The sequence below is a fragment of the Perca flavescens genome, chromosome 13, assembly GCF_004354835.1.
Source record: "Perca flavescens isolate YP-PL-M2 chromosome 13, PFLA_1.0, whole genome shotgun sequence".
NCBI lineage: Eukaryota > Metazoa > Chordata > Actinopteri > Perciformes > Percidae > Perca > Perca flavescens.
Window position 1 is genome coordinate 8,338,218 of NC_041343.1, and position 12,016 is coordinate 8,350,233.

The 12,016-nt window shown below is 39.5% G+C and overlaps 1 protein-coding gene across 2 annotated transcripts in view; it reads right to left on the reverse strand.

Annotated features, from left to right (window-relative positions):
• Nucleotides 1-7,845: 7,845 nt before the first annotated feature.
• spns2 (SPNS lysolipid transporter 2, sphingosine-1-phosphate) overlaps nucleotides 7,846-12,016 on the reverse strand; it is a 69,073-nt gene continuing 64,902 nt past the window's right edge. For both annotated transcript variants that reach the window (XM_028595973.1, XM_028595974.1), the window contains exon 13: nucleotides 7,846-10,701. In XM_028595973.1, coding sequence (XP_028451774.1) covers nucleotides 10,687-10,701 — 15 coding nt within the window. In that variant the 3' untranslated portion in view covers nucleotides 7,846-10,686. The remainder of the gene's footprint in view (nucleotides 10,702-12,016) is intronic.

The window sequence follows — 12,016 nt, forward strand, 5'->3', positions numbered from 1 at the left end:
GGTGTGGGCTGATCTATTTGTGTGCAATGTGCATCAGTGTATTCGTGGCCTTTTGGGCTGCACACACCTGTATAACCTAAAAGAGACGGCTATTTGTTGTGTAGTGTATGTACACACACATGCACACACAAAGCTCCTTCTCAGCTTCTGCTTCACGTGTGGGACACATGAATGCATTTGCTATTGTGGACACATGCATAAATAGACTTTGGAAGTATTTCTGAACCAGGTTATGCTGCAGTGGAAACGGTAGTTCTAAATATGGAATCATGTGAGCTAAAAACAGCAACTAAAGCCAACTAACATCATTCACTCTTTGCCCAGTCAAGCATAAGCTCATGTTTAATTCAGAAAACCCTAGTATTCATAACTCACACTTGCTGCACCCGCGACACTGAACCCACTGCGGCACATAACAAGCACAGTTGCGGTAACACTATTCCACTGTCAATTTACATTACATCCTCGTTAGTAAGCATGCAAATCAAATTAATTCCTCATCGCATTGGGGACCTCATTTGTATAGTTTGAAATGAAGCCCCTGCTTCAAGGCCTGATGGGAGACGAGGAGGGATCATTATAATGGGCTGTAGGGTAATGACGTCTTCTGCTGCTGTGGCTCCAATGACAGCAGGCCTGACCATTTCTTGCCATTTATGTCTTCTTGAATTGTTGGCGTTGGTTCCTTCATTGACATTGCTCAGCCTACCGTGAAGCACATCTCTTAGTCATTCCACATGGTCAGACAGTAAAGCGGAGGAAGACATGCTTCCTCTGGAACATGTGTCGGTTTCTTTAATGACAGTAACACATGCAGAGCCGTGCATTAATGCAGACTTTGACAGCTGAGGGTTAGTTGGCTCCTCGGGCTTGGTAGTCCATTCACACATGAAAGAAGTGATGCTTACAGAAGAGATTCTCAACAACGGGAATGGAAGAAGAGGAGGAAAATCTCTCAGCTGTATGACGTTCAGTGTGGGCAACAAATCTGACACCTTGTCTGTGCAATACATTCTTGATGTCAATTATCCTTGTCATTTTCTCCTAAGTCAGCTGTTTATGTATTTGCTTTCATGTTATTCTGGTTTCCTGTCTAAAATATCTACATTAATGAACGTCATGTCCCTTTTATTAGTAATTCTATTTAATCTGCCAATAAGAACATCTTTTGTTGTTGATCATATTATTAATATTAGGCGCACCTCAAGGATCAGTTCTTGAACCACTTCTGTTCTCACTCTACACATTACAGTTAGGACAAATTATATGTGATCATGTGGTTTCTTTATTTTATTAGGTATAATATTTATTATTATACATTTAAGTAAAATCCTAGTGATTCAGGCTACACTAGTTGTTTAACTGTGGTATTTTTTATAGGCAAACCGATAAAATGTAGGTTCTAATTATTGACCCCAAATTCACTACAAAACACTACACCAAAAAATAAGTTGGTCGAAGCATCTTCTTTAACTAGTTTATTTTTGCAGATATAATTTATTTATTTATTTATTATTATTATTATAATTAGTTATTTCTTTTTTGTGGACCTGTAATAACATTCTTCCCAATCATATATTACTGTTTTACTCCTATTACATGGTTGTTCTTAGGATAACTTACAGTAGGCTATATCTTTTCATGCAATGTAATTTCATTTCCTACCCATTAAAAGCAAATGGTCTTTCTGTGTTGAAAGATTGTATATAAATTAAACAATAATTATTATTATTGAAAGGCAGGACATACCGTATGTTCCTATTGCAGTAATTTGTAAGTTCAACGTGCAGCTCTCACATTGTACAACGGAAGAAGAGTTTTGAAGAGGTTTCCTCATCTTCATGTGTAATTTAATATAGACAGAAAGTGTTTTGATTTGACTCATGCGATGAAAACACTACACACTCAAACACGACTTCTTTCTGCATCTGCCAGTCACATTTCCTGGTTTCCTACATTTTCAGAGGTGGTGTTTTATTGCCACCAGCGTGATGTGAGGTCACTCAGTTGTCAGCTCCATCGTGTCTTCTTGTAATGTCTGTGGTTGAAGAGTGGTTGAAGACTTGAGCACGTCCCCGCCTCAAGTGAACCTTCTAATGAAGCAAAGAGCTATTTCTGCCTTTTCCCCTCGATTGCACTAACAGCCTGGAGAGTCATTTGTTGTTCTCTAATCTCTGTTTCTCCCTTTAATCCCTCGTGTTCAATCGCGATGGTAGCAAGAAATATGTGCTACATGGGCCAGTGAATGACTTAGTTTGTCAGTTTGCATCTTCGTCTTCACACGATACAGTGTGTACCGAAGTCTTTGCTCATTTCATCAATGTTTCATCTGTGTCTAAGGGGTTTCAAGTGCTGTGAACTGACTGTGAAATAAAAACAAATACATTCCATCCTAAAATGGTCTTGGTGTAATAAATACGTCACTGGAAAATAGATCCTTTATCTCACATCCACATAAAGATGATACTATTTCACATCAAATAATTTTCGGAACATGACAAAACTCTCACCAGGTGCAATCGGACACTTCTGTAATGTTTCCACCACGCTTGCTTTAGTGAAGGTTACTGTGTTTCTACACTGTGAAGCAGATTGGAAAAGTCGGTGGGTGTCAACAGAGAGAAGGTGAGAGATTCACAGTGGAGATGTGATACCGCAAATACATCTTATTCATGGCTTTTTTTCTTCTTCTTTTTTTTTTACTACAGACAGACATTCGTCACGTCTCCTTTTCTTACCTCGACCTCTGTTTGTGCTGTGCTGGTTAATCTGCATTAACCATCAGGTCAGCCTTATCACACGAACATCTTTGCCTGCAACCAAAGTTTTTGTGAGGTACTTAGACATTCCTACAGAGAGTAAAGGCAGCAGTCACATCTGTCTGAAATCCGTTATTCCAGCTCAGCAGGGTGACACATTTTCAGGAGGAAACATATAAATCAAACGGATTAAACTTCTTGTTGAATGTGCAAATTACTGACGAATGCTGTGAGTCATGTTCCTTGACAGATTGTTATTTTAAAGTCACAGAGTAATCAAATGTGATTGTGGTTGTCACCGCAACATAAACCTATTGTGTTCTAGTTCTGTAATAAGACACTGCCAACATGAGCCAGTTTCAGTATTGATTTATGATAGAAACCATTTTAGGTGTTTAATTTTAAGCCTTTTTACATCCGTAAACCCCTTTAGATGCTCCGCCTCCACAAGTTTTAAGAATGTGTGTTTAATGCTGGCAGTCCATGAAAGTTACATAATGTTAGAGTTCTGTGTGAAGATTTACAAATATGAACTAACATAATGTAATATTGATTTCATAAGTCAAAATGTACTTCAGATGATTTTTAAGGTTTAGAAACATTATCAACATCAACAAATCTTTAAAGGCTTGAAATGTGTGACATTTGAGTTGACCACATGGTATTTTATTTATCATTTTGAATTTAAGATGTCCATTTCACATAACATGTCCATGACACATTCAAAGTAATGTCATTTTCAAGTGTAACATGTGCGTACAGTTTAGAATTGAAAGCTGACTTTATTCTTCATAAGTACATTTCAAAACAACAGGCCCCTGTGATTCATAATGCATGGTAACATTTAAAAAAAAAAATGGATGGCCTAAACAATGCTGCTTTTAATCCCCCCGACAAGCTGACATATTAAAGCTTCACATCCACCGGCGGCTATTTTTTAACCTAAATTTACCCTGCGTGTTGTACAAAGTTTGTCCTCTGTGAGTTTAAGTGGCAAAGTGCAAATGGAAATTCCAGTGCTCGATAGAATGGCTCCCCTTTTCCTGTCTACGCCCCAGTGTTTCCTGCCTGCTGCATGACTAGGTGTGTTGACTTTGAGATTGGAGCGTCTGACTTTGGGGTACGTATTGGTCTGACTGTGGGAAAGGGTGTTGGTTTCTCCTGGTCATCCACAGACCAAACACTAATTCTCCACTTTGAGCTTCCTTTGGCTCCTCTATAATCTTGCCCTCTTTAAACTGAGCGGATAGAATGATCCGTTTAAAATGTAGCTCTGCCTAATTAAAGGCCTCACAGCCAACATCAAGTCTTCTTTTGTCCCAAATGCACTGTATACTTACTCTTTGTATTTGTGCAGCCCTGTCATAGACAAGTCCATTAGTGCTATTAGCTGCCATGTTAGGTAACTCTGGCTTTCTAATGAACGTCAGCACACAGAGGGCCTTTAGCTGTGGACTTCCTCACTTCCTGTGAAGGTAAATAGTTGTTTTTTCACTGCATCCACAGCACGGATGTGTCATGTCTGTGATGTGTCAGTGCGTTTGTAACCACTCTGGGAACTGCAAGATTACTTTACAAACTGAGCCTCACAGAGGCCTGGCTGACTGCACCTGAACAATACAGTAGTTCATTCACAGACTCACTCTGGCCTTCTCTCACTGTGATAAGAATCAAGACTTTGTAAGCCTCTGCAAAGATGAGGAGAGGAGGAAAAATAGTATCCAGTTCTCAAAAGTGGTGCATATTTTAAAATAAAATAGTTTATGCATGAATACCTTTGACCAAACTCATGCTTGTGTGTCTTCACTGTGAACAAGTGCATGAACTATTTAAAAACAATAGATGACTTTGAAACACTTTGCAATAAGGTAGACAACATAAAGGCTAGATACTAAGAGGTGAGTAAGGAACAAATCAATTGCTCTGAATTGTAGACTTTAGATATTGATGGGTGGCAAGTAGCCTCGTGAGACCGTCCTGATCTCGCTCGCTAATGCTTTTTTTCTCTTGGATCTTTCTTTTGAAATATGGACCGGGAACCTGAAAGGGTGCCTTTTATTCCTAAATTCTCGTTACACAAACGGCAAATCTCCTTTACCGACATGTTGCTTGCTTGCTGAGCTAACGAGCTATGCTTTGCCTGCAGCAGCAGGGGCGGGCTTGTGGTTGTATTTTCATACGCTTCGTGGATCTGATTGGTTGATTTGGCCCGTCTATCACCAACATAGGTGATAGACAGATGGTTTATCCAATCAGCTAACCAGTATTTTCACCCCTTCCCAAAAGTTCTCCAACGGAAAGTTCCCAGATGGATATGCCGAGCAAATGTGAAGCAATCCATCTGGCGGAGTCAGGTTAGGTGGCAAGTGTATCAATTTGTGAACTGAGATGCACAGTACATACTGTAGTATACATTAATACAAGCTACATAACAGAAGTGTCTTATTGTCTACAGTAATCGGCATTTTCATTCCCATTCAATAGTTCTAATATTAAAGTCTAATCCATAAACGTGTCAATAATAATAATAATAATAATAATAATAATAATAATAATAATAACTTTATTTATATAGCACTTTTAAAAATCAAGTTACAAAGAGCTTTAAAAAGGCATAAAAAAACAAGAATTTACCAGAAAATCAATAAAATTGACACAGTAACAAGCAAGGTATGAATTACGAAAACACAGTAAAACAAAAAAAAGGTCAACTTTAGAATAACCAATTCAAGAGAAAGCCACTTTGAAAGAGTTTGTTTGTGTTTTTAAGAGCGATTTGAAAGACAAAACTGCCAAGAACTGCCTGCTGTCCTCCGGCAGGTCGCTCCAGAGACGTGGGGTCCTGCCTCCAAAGGCTCGGCCTCCTCTGGTTCTCAGCCCTGATCTGGGGATTACAGACCTCAGCTAGAGGATCTCAGGCTGGTCAGGGTTAGTAAGGCACTGATATGATCAGGGGCCAACAGCAAAACGTGCGTTCAAAGTAATGTTGTGCACTCTTATGTTGGATTTGTGAGGAGTCTTGCTGCAGCATTTTAAGTATGACACTGAGTGAGACAGGATACAGTGAGTTACGGTATTCTAAGTGGGATGTAATGAAAGCTTGGATGACAGTGTCTAGATTGTTTTCTTATTTTCAAGATATTCCAGTGTTGCAGAAAGCATGAACGACTAGCAACGACTGACTTCACTTGTTGGTCAAAGTAAACAACTGGCCGGACAGCAGCCATCACCTCAGGAAATAAGAATACCACTCACCAGGTGCTGTGGTGTAGATGGCTTTACTCATTGCTATGCAAAGGAACAACTTACAACTGTCAACAATGTTGTGAATTAATCCACAAGATGCAATTATTTATGTCAAAAGTTTCTCCAAGGTAATGATTGTTATGGATTGGAAATGCTTCACTGTAAATCTAATTTGCCTGTGGAAGACCATAACTTAGAGATCTACAAACTGCTGCTAATTGGTTACAAAACACACAAAAAAATAGGTTAATGACAGATTAGATCATTTACATATTTGTGAGTCAACACACTTTCTTCATGAGTCGCTCCTGATTAACTCTGAATCAGCCGCTGAGCAACATGAAACTGATAACTATTTCACCAATGAATCACGTATTACTTCTAACATTAGTTACTGTTTTTGTGCCCTCTCATCAAAGTTTTCCCTCATTACTTCACATTTACCCTTTTTTGTTCCCCCTCAAGAAAAGTCAAGCATCAACGTACAAGACTAACAAGTAGCTCCTTTAGTTGCAGGGAATTCATAATTATTTTCTTAATCACAAAACCAGAGACAGCAGGATTCTCAAAAAATGCTTTAATCATCTTATTCAGAGCATACATTCATATACACATCTAGATGCAAACTGGCTAACTTGTGGGGATATGATTGCAGATGATTCCTGTTTAACACTAAACTAAAGCAACTGAATCCTGGTTCTTGAACTGGAATGTTTTTGTAAGGTGTTCGCAACACTAATGCTACAGAATATGACATAATGGACGTGAATATGAACAAATATGGGCTTTCAAAATGATCAGTGAAATGAGAATCCAGCTGTCTCTGGTTTGTAGTTAAGGAACTTAAATGTAGGCATAGCACACAGCATGTGGTGCATAATAGTATATAGCTCATTCTTAGACTACTAGACACTTCTGCAGTGCAAAAGCTAACATCTTTTCAAACACTGGCTCGATTTAACTTTGCTCTGAAGCTCGACATGAAAGTCTCCTAAAATAGATCAGGAGAAAGTAATTAAGTAAAGAATCATTTCTTAATGGAGACACAGCTGGGTGGTGATTCGTTTGGATGTGCTGAACAGAAACAGAGACAACACGATGGTATGAAGTGATTAAATAGGTTTATTTGATTTACAGACATGTACATTTTCTATCAACCCCCCCCCCACCCTCCCCGAGGGAGCATCACAGTTCAGTTCTAGAATAATATCCTTTGATTCCTCTACACTTCTCTTGTATTGACTTGCTCTAAAAATAAAAAATAACCTCTGTTTTCTGCTCAACTTCAGAAATAGGTTTCTTTATACATGATTCTTGTATGACAAGAAATAGCACATTCTCAATACATCACTTCAGTGATTTTTAACATAGAATTACTCAATACAACGGACTTATATACACCTAAAGGATTGGTGCTGCTAAATCAACTAAATTTGGCAAAGTGAAACTCAATTCATGACCCATCTGACCAGAGCCAACGTCCCTTCTCATAACAGATGACAGTATGTCAGCAACGTACTGTACTGCGAGCACGAAGCGACAGACCTCGGTGGCAGAGGCTGTGAATTTGATGCTAGGCTATGGTTCAAATCAATCCCTGAACATTACGTGTGCAAAATGGTTTTCGATCTGTTGTTCTAAAAACAAAAACAAAAAAAACAGCATTTACTAAGAGCTACAAAATTGAATGCAAAAGTATTGCACCCTAAACATGAGAGCGATACGACGTCTTTAAACCAATCGCATTGCACTTCCTTTTGTGTGTAATATGTGTGAGATGTCCAATTCAAGATCACAGTAAACAGGATGAATCGTAGTGATGTAAAAAGGTATTGTGTTGTTTCATTGTGATACAAAAGGATGAACAAAACAGGCATTTCTAAACCCAGTGACATCCAACAAAGTGTTGTATACACAAACCTTAAACTTCCCTTTATAGATTATTCTCCATTATGGTAACAAACAAATAAATACATTGCATCCAAGCCATCATTTACAATATATTAGAGTTGCTGCGTGATATAGCTATATATATTTATCTCTCTATCGTAGTTATATATATATATATATATATATATATATATAAAAAAAACCTCATTTGGTAACATTAAGAAAAAGAAAATCAATAAAAAGGAAGGTAAGAAGCTTAATTCATTAAGAAAATGTAGGTGTGTAAACACGTCAGGTTGGACAGAATCACATTCAGAGAGCTCCACGCAGTTGGAGAGAAGCTAAAGCTAATGATCTGGCAACAAGGACACAGCCCACACAGCACCCCCCCACACAGCCAGCAAGCCGTGAGTCACGCTCAAACATCAATGCTACAGGAACCACTTCAACGTTTCCCTTTATTCCTCCGCTAAGGTCATTCCATCCTCCTCCTTCTGTGTTTTTCTTGGAGGTCTGCAAAGGTCTTTATGCACCAGTTTGAAAACCTTTGACTCCATTAGTGGCTTATAGGTTTTTAGTAAAATTGTATCCACCAGGTCATTTACAACAAAATGATCCTTCAGGGTAGCTTCTAATGAAGCTTTTGCCTAAATCTCTGTATACACAAGCAACTAGCTGTGGCAGACCTTTTTTTTTTCTTCTTTGTGGGATTTTGCATGAATTATTACTAATTACAAATACGATGCACATACTGTAATTAAAGCATAGAGTACTGAAACCAATTCCTGGTTTTGTTGCACTTCTATTACATATTTAAATCTCTATGTCATTCTCTGGTACAGGTATGGAAGGGGACTCCGTTTTTCAGCTCCTTCTGTGACATCTGAGGAAATTCTGGTCTGGTTTCAAAGGGGGATTCCTCTCTTATCCGTCATCAACAATAAGAGCTCGCCATCAGTCTAACCAGGGGTGGAAGGATTGCCTGTTCCTGTCTGGGATTTTGATTTCCCTCAGTAATAAACTGATGACCGGGACTCCAGCTCTTCTCAAAGGTCCTTTCTTCTAATGGTGGAATGGGATATCTACAATTGCGAGGGGGAAAGGTCTCTTTTCACAATGCCTGGTATTGTAACCAGGGGGGACAGGAATGGAATCCATCATTAAAATCGACTCTGTCTCTGTGTGGGTGAAGTGTCCAGAAATTCAAAACCAACCATCAGAGAGCTAAACCCCCTTTAAAGAGAAACCTGGCTCACTGATAAGGCAGTGTGGATTAAAAGGTTGGTTTCCTCAAAAAAAATTTTGTATTGCTTCTTGTGTACACAAAAACACAGGTGTTACTCCTTAAAAGTAAAAAAAGTAGCATTTCATTTACTTTTGGGAAAAGCATGTACATTATAAATTATAAAATATATTGTCCAGTGTCCGCTTTAAATCAGATTGCATCATCGTCCTTCTGAAACAATCATAGGCAGTATGACCTCCAGTTTCAAATCCAACACACAGAAAAAAAAGAATAAAAAAGAAATCACAAGAAACCTTGTGAAAAATAATGTGCAGAAATCTGCCATCTCTGTCCTGTTCGCTGGCACTGTCAATGCTGATGTAAGTGCTAAAAGCTAAAAAAAAAAAAAAAACACACACACACACGTTGGGGTCAAAAGAAGCAGCTGTTGATGTGAAAGCTCCAATCTTTAAGGCTGATTCACTGACCTTTAGAAAGTAACAGTTTTTTGGCTCTTGGTTTGACGGCTATGTTTACACGCACAGCTAAACACCGATCGATTCTGAGAATACTGCATTCATCATGTAAACACTGTATTTACGTGTGAAGTTCATGTTGTTAGCACTGCCGTTACGATGTGCAGAGTAACCTGATATTAGGGCCGTTGCTGGAGGCTTGAACAACACTTAGAGAATGATATTCCTGCAGCAAATTTTAACAAGTTGCATCACCTGCTCCACAAAACTTGAATTTTACAGCCTCTGTCAGGTTACAGGCTCCAAGTGTTGAAAGCCAGGGCAGAATGAATTGCGGACCATTTTAATGGGAGCGACAGAGACACCGATGGAGCTTTATGACTGCAGTTTACAAATGTCGACGCAGCTCCTGCTGTCTAGCAAATGCAAACAGCTTAATCAAAGTAGTTTCATAGCCGACGGCTGAATTATAGTGTGCATGTAAACATAGTCAGTGATGAAGTCATGAGTGTCGTTGGTGGTCAGTGCAAAGTCTGAAGGAATGTAATGACGCTATGGCACTTGGTGCAGATTGACAGCTGATGTAACTTACAGACAGACAGACAGACATAGGGACAGACCGTTTGGACAGACAAGCAGACAGACAGGGCAGGTTCATGGTCAGCATTCAGTAGTATGACATCAGGAGTCGGAGGGGTCACGGGGGATATTGCCACCCCACCTCCTCCCTGGAAGGTTCAGTGGATTCTCACAGGCAGAGGTGAGGAGGACACCAGCTGTCAGCCGGCCAGCTTCAGCACACCGCTGTGCGCTGTTCTCACCGACCTGTGATTTGGAGGCGTTTCAAGGAGGGGCAAGACGCTCCCTCGTTCCAGTTCTGAGCAGCCTCCACGACTGTGTGGAAAGGAAGAGCAGCAGGAAGCCGACAGGAGGATGAGGAGGACGAGGATGATGAGGACGAGGATGATCGTGGCGGTGGCGGCGGTGATGAGAACACGGGCGTAGTTTTATAGAAGTGGATCAGCTGCCCTCGCTTTTTGTCTCCAATTTGTCGTCCTCATTGAGTTTGGTTGCCTCTTCAGATGGCTCCTCATGTGGCTGTCACCTGAAAGAAGGGGGGGAGAGAGAGAGAGAGAGAGAGAGAGAGAGAGAGGGTGGGGAGGAAACAGTTAGAGCCTGGCCTCACCACAGGATATTCTCATGTAATTAATGTTGATGGTGATGAGGTCGAAAGCTCCTAAGCCATCTGTTAGGACCTTCCTGATAACGCCTGCACACTAGGACCAGTCTGTGACCTAAATATTTTCCTGCACACAGCATACCAACACATTTGTTTAATGCAGACCCCCCAATCTGTACAACAGCAAGCTATAAGCCACAGAAGCACACATACTATGTAAGTGTGTCTTTGCCTCAGTGTATCACACACTGTGAATCCAGATTTAGTTTTAATTAACCTTTTTTTAGTGGTCACTACTTATGGTCACTATACTTATTCTTTCATGTTTTGTTAAATACCATATTCATATTAATAAATCACATCAGTTGTTTGTAATAATCAGCTTAAGTATGCAGTGCACAGATCATATTAAGCAGAGATAACTAAGGATCTTAAGTTTCTGTATGGGAGGGGTGGGGTTCATTAGAACTGTTTTGCGCTGCAAAGGCTCATGGGTAAAAAATGTATTTTCTGAATGGTTTCTGTTCTAGTTAAAGTGTGTTTTAATAATGTTCTGTTAATGTTGGGTGTGCATGTATGCTATCTGGGTTTTAGTTTTGTATGGGTGATTTAGTGTTCATGTTTATCTACATTTATTGTTGCACCATGACTGAGACCCGGGGGGGTACTGATGGCCTCTGGGTAACCATGTAATAAACAGATTGGGTGTCAGTGAATCTGTCTCTTGAGTGAAACATTCTGAGAAACAGGTACATTGGAATATTTCAATATTTTGTGTTGATTTTCTTTTGTTTTTTTTGGAACCAATGTAATGAGTACATTACATTTAAAACTATTTTGTAATAAAGAAAAAACAATATTAATGTAGAAAAACTATTTCTTAAGTAGTAATAAGTACCCTGAAGTTTGTATTTTTACTGTAGTGTTTGAAGTGCTCATATTATGCTCATTTTCAGGTTCATAATTGTATTTAGAGGTTATATCAGAATAGGTTCACGTGGTTTCATTTTCAAAAAACACCATGTTTTTGTTGTACTGCACATTTTTGCAGCTCCTCTTTTCACCCTGTGTGTTGAGCTCTCTGTTTTAACTACAGAGTGAGGCATCTCACTTCTGTTCCATCTTTGTTGCTACTAGCCAGTCAGAAGCAGAGTATGAGGGCGTGCCATGCTAGCAGCTAGGCGAGCATTATAACGTGTGTTACAAAGTGACCACGTTTGTCTCTGAAGTAAAGGCTGGA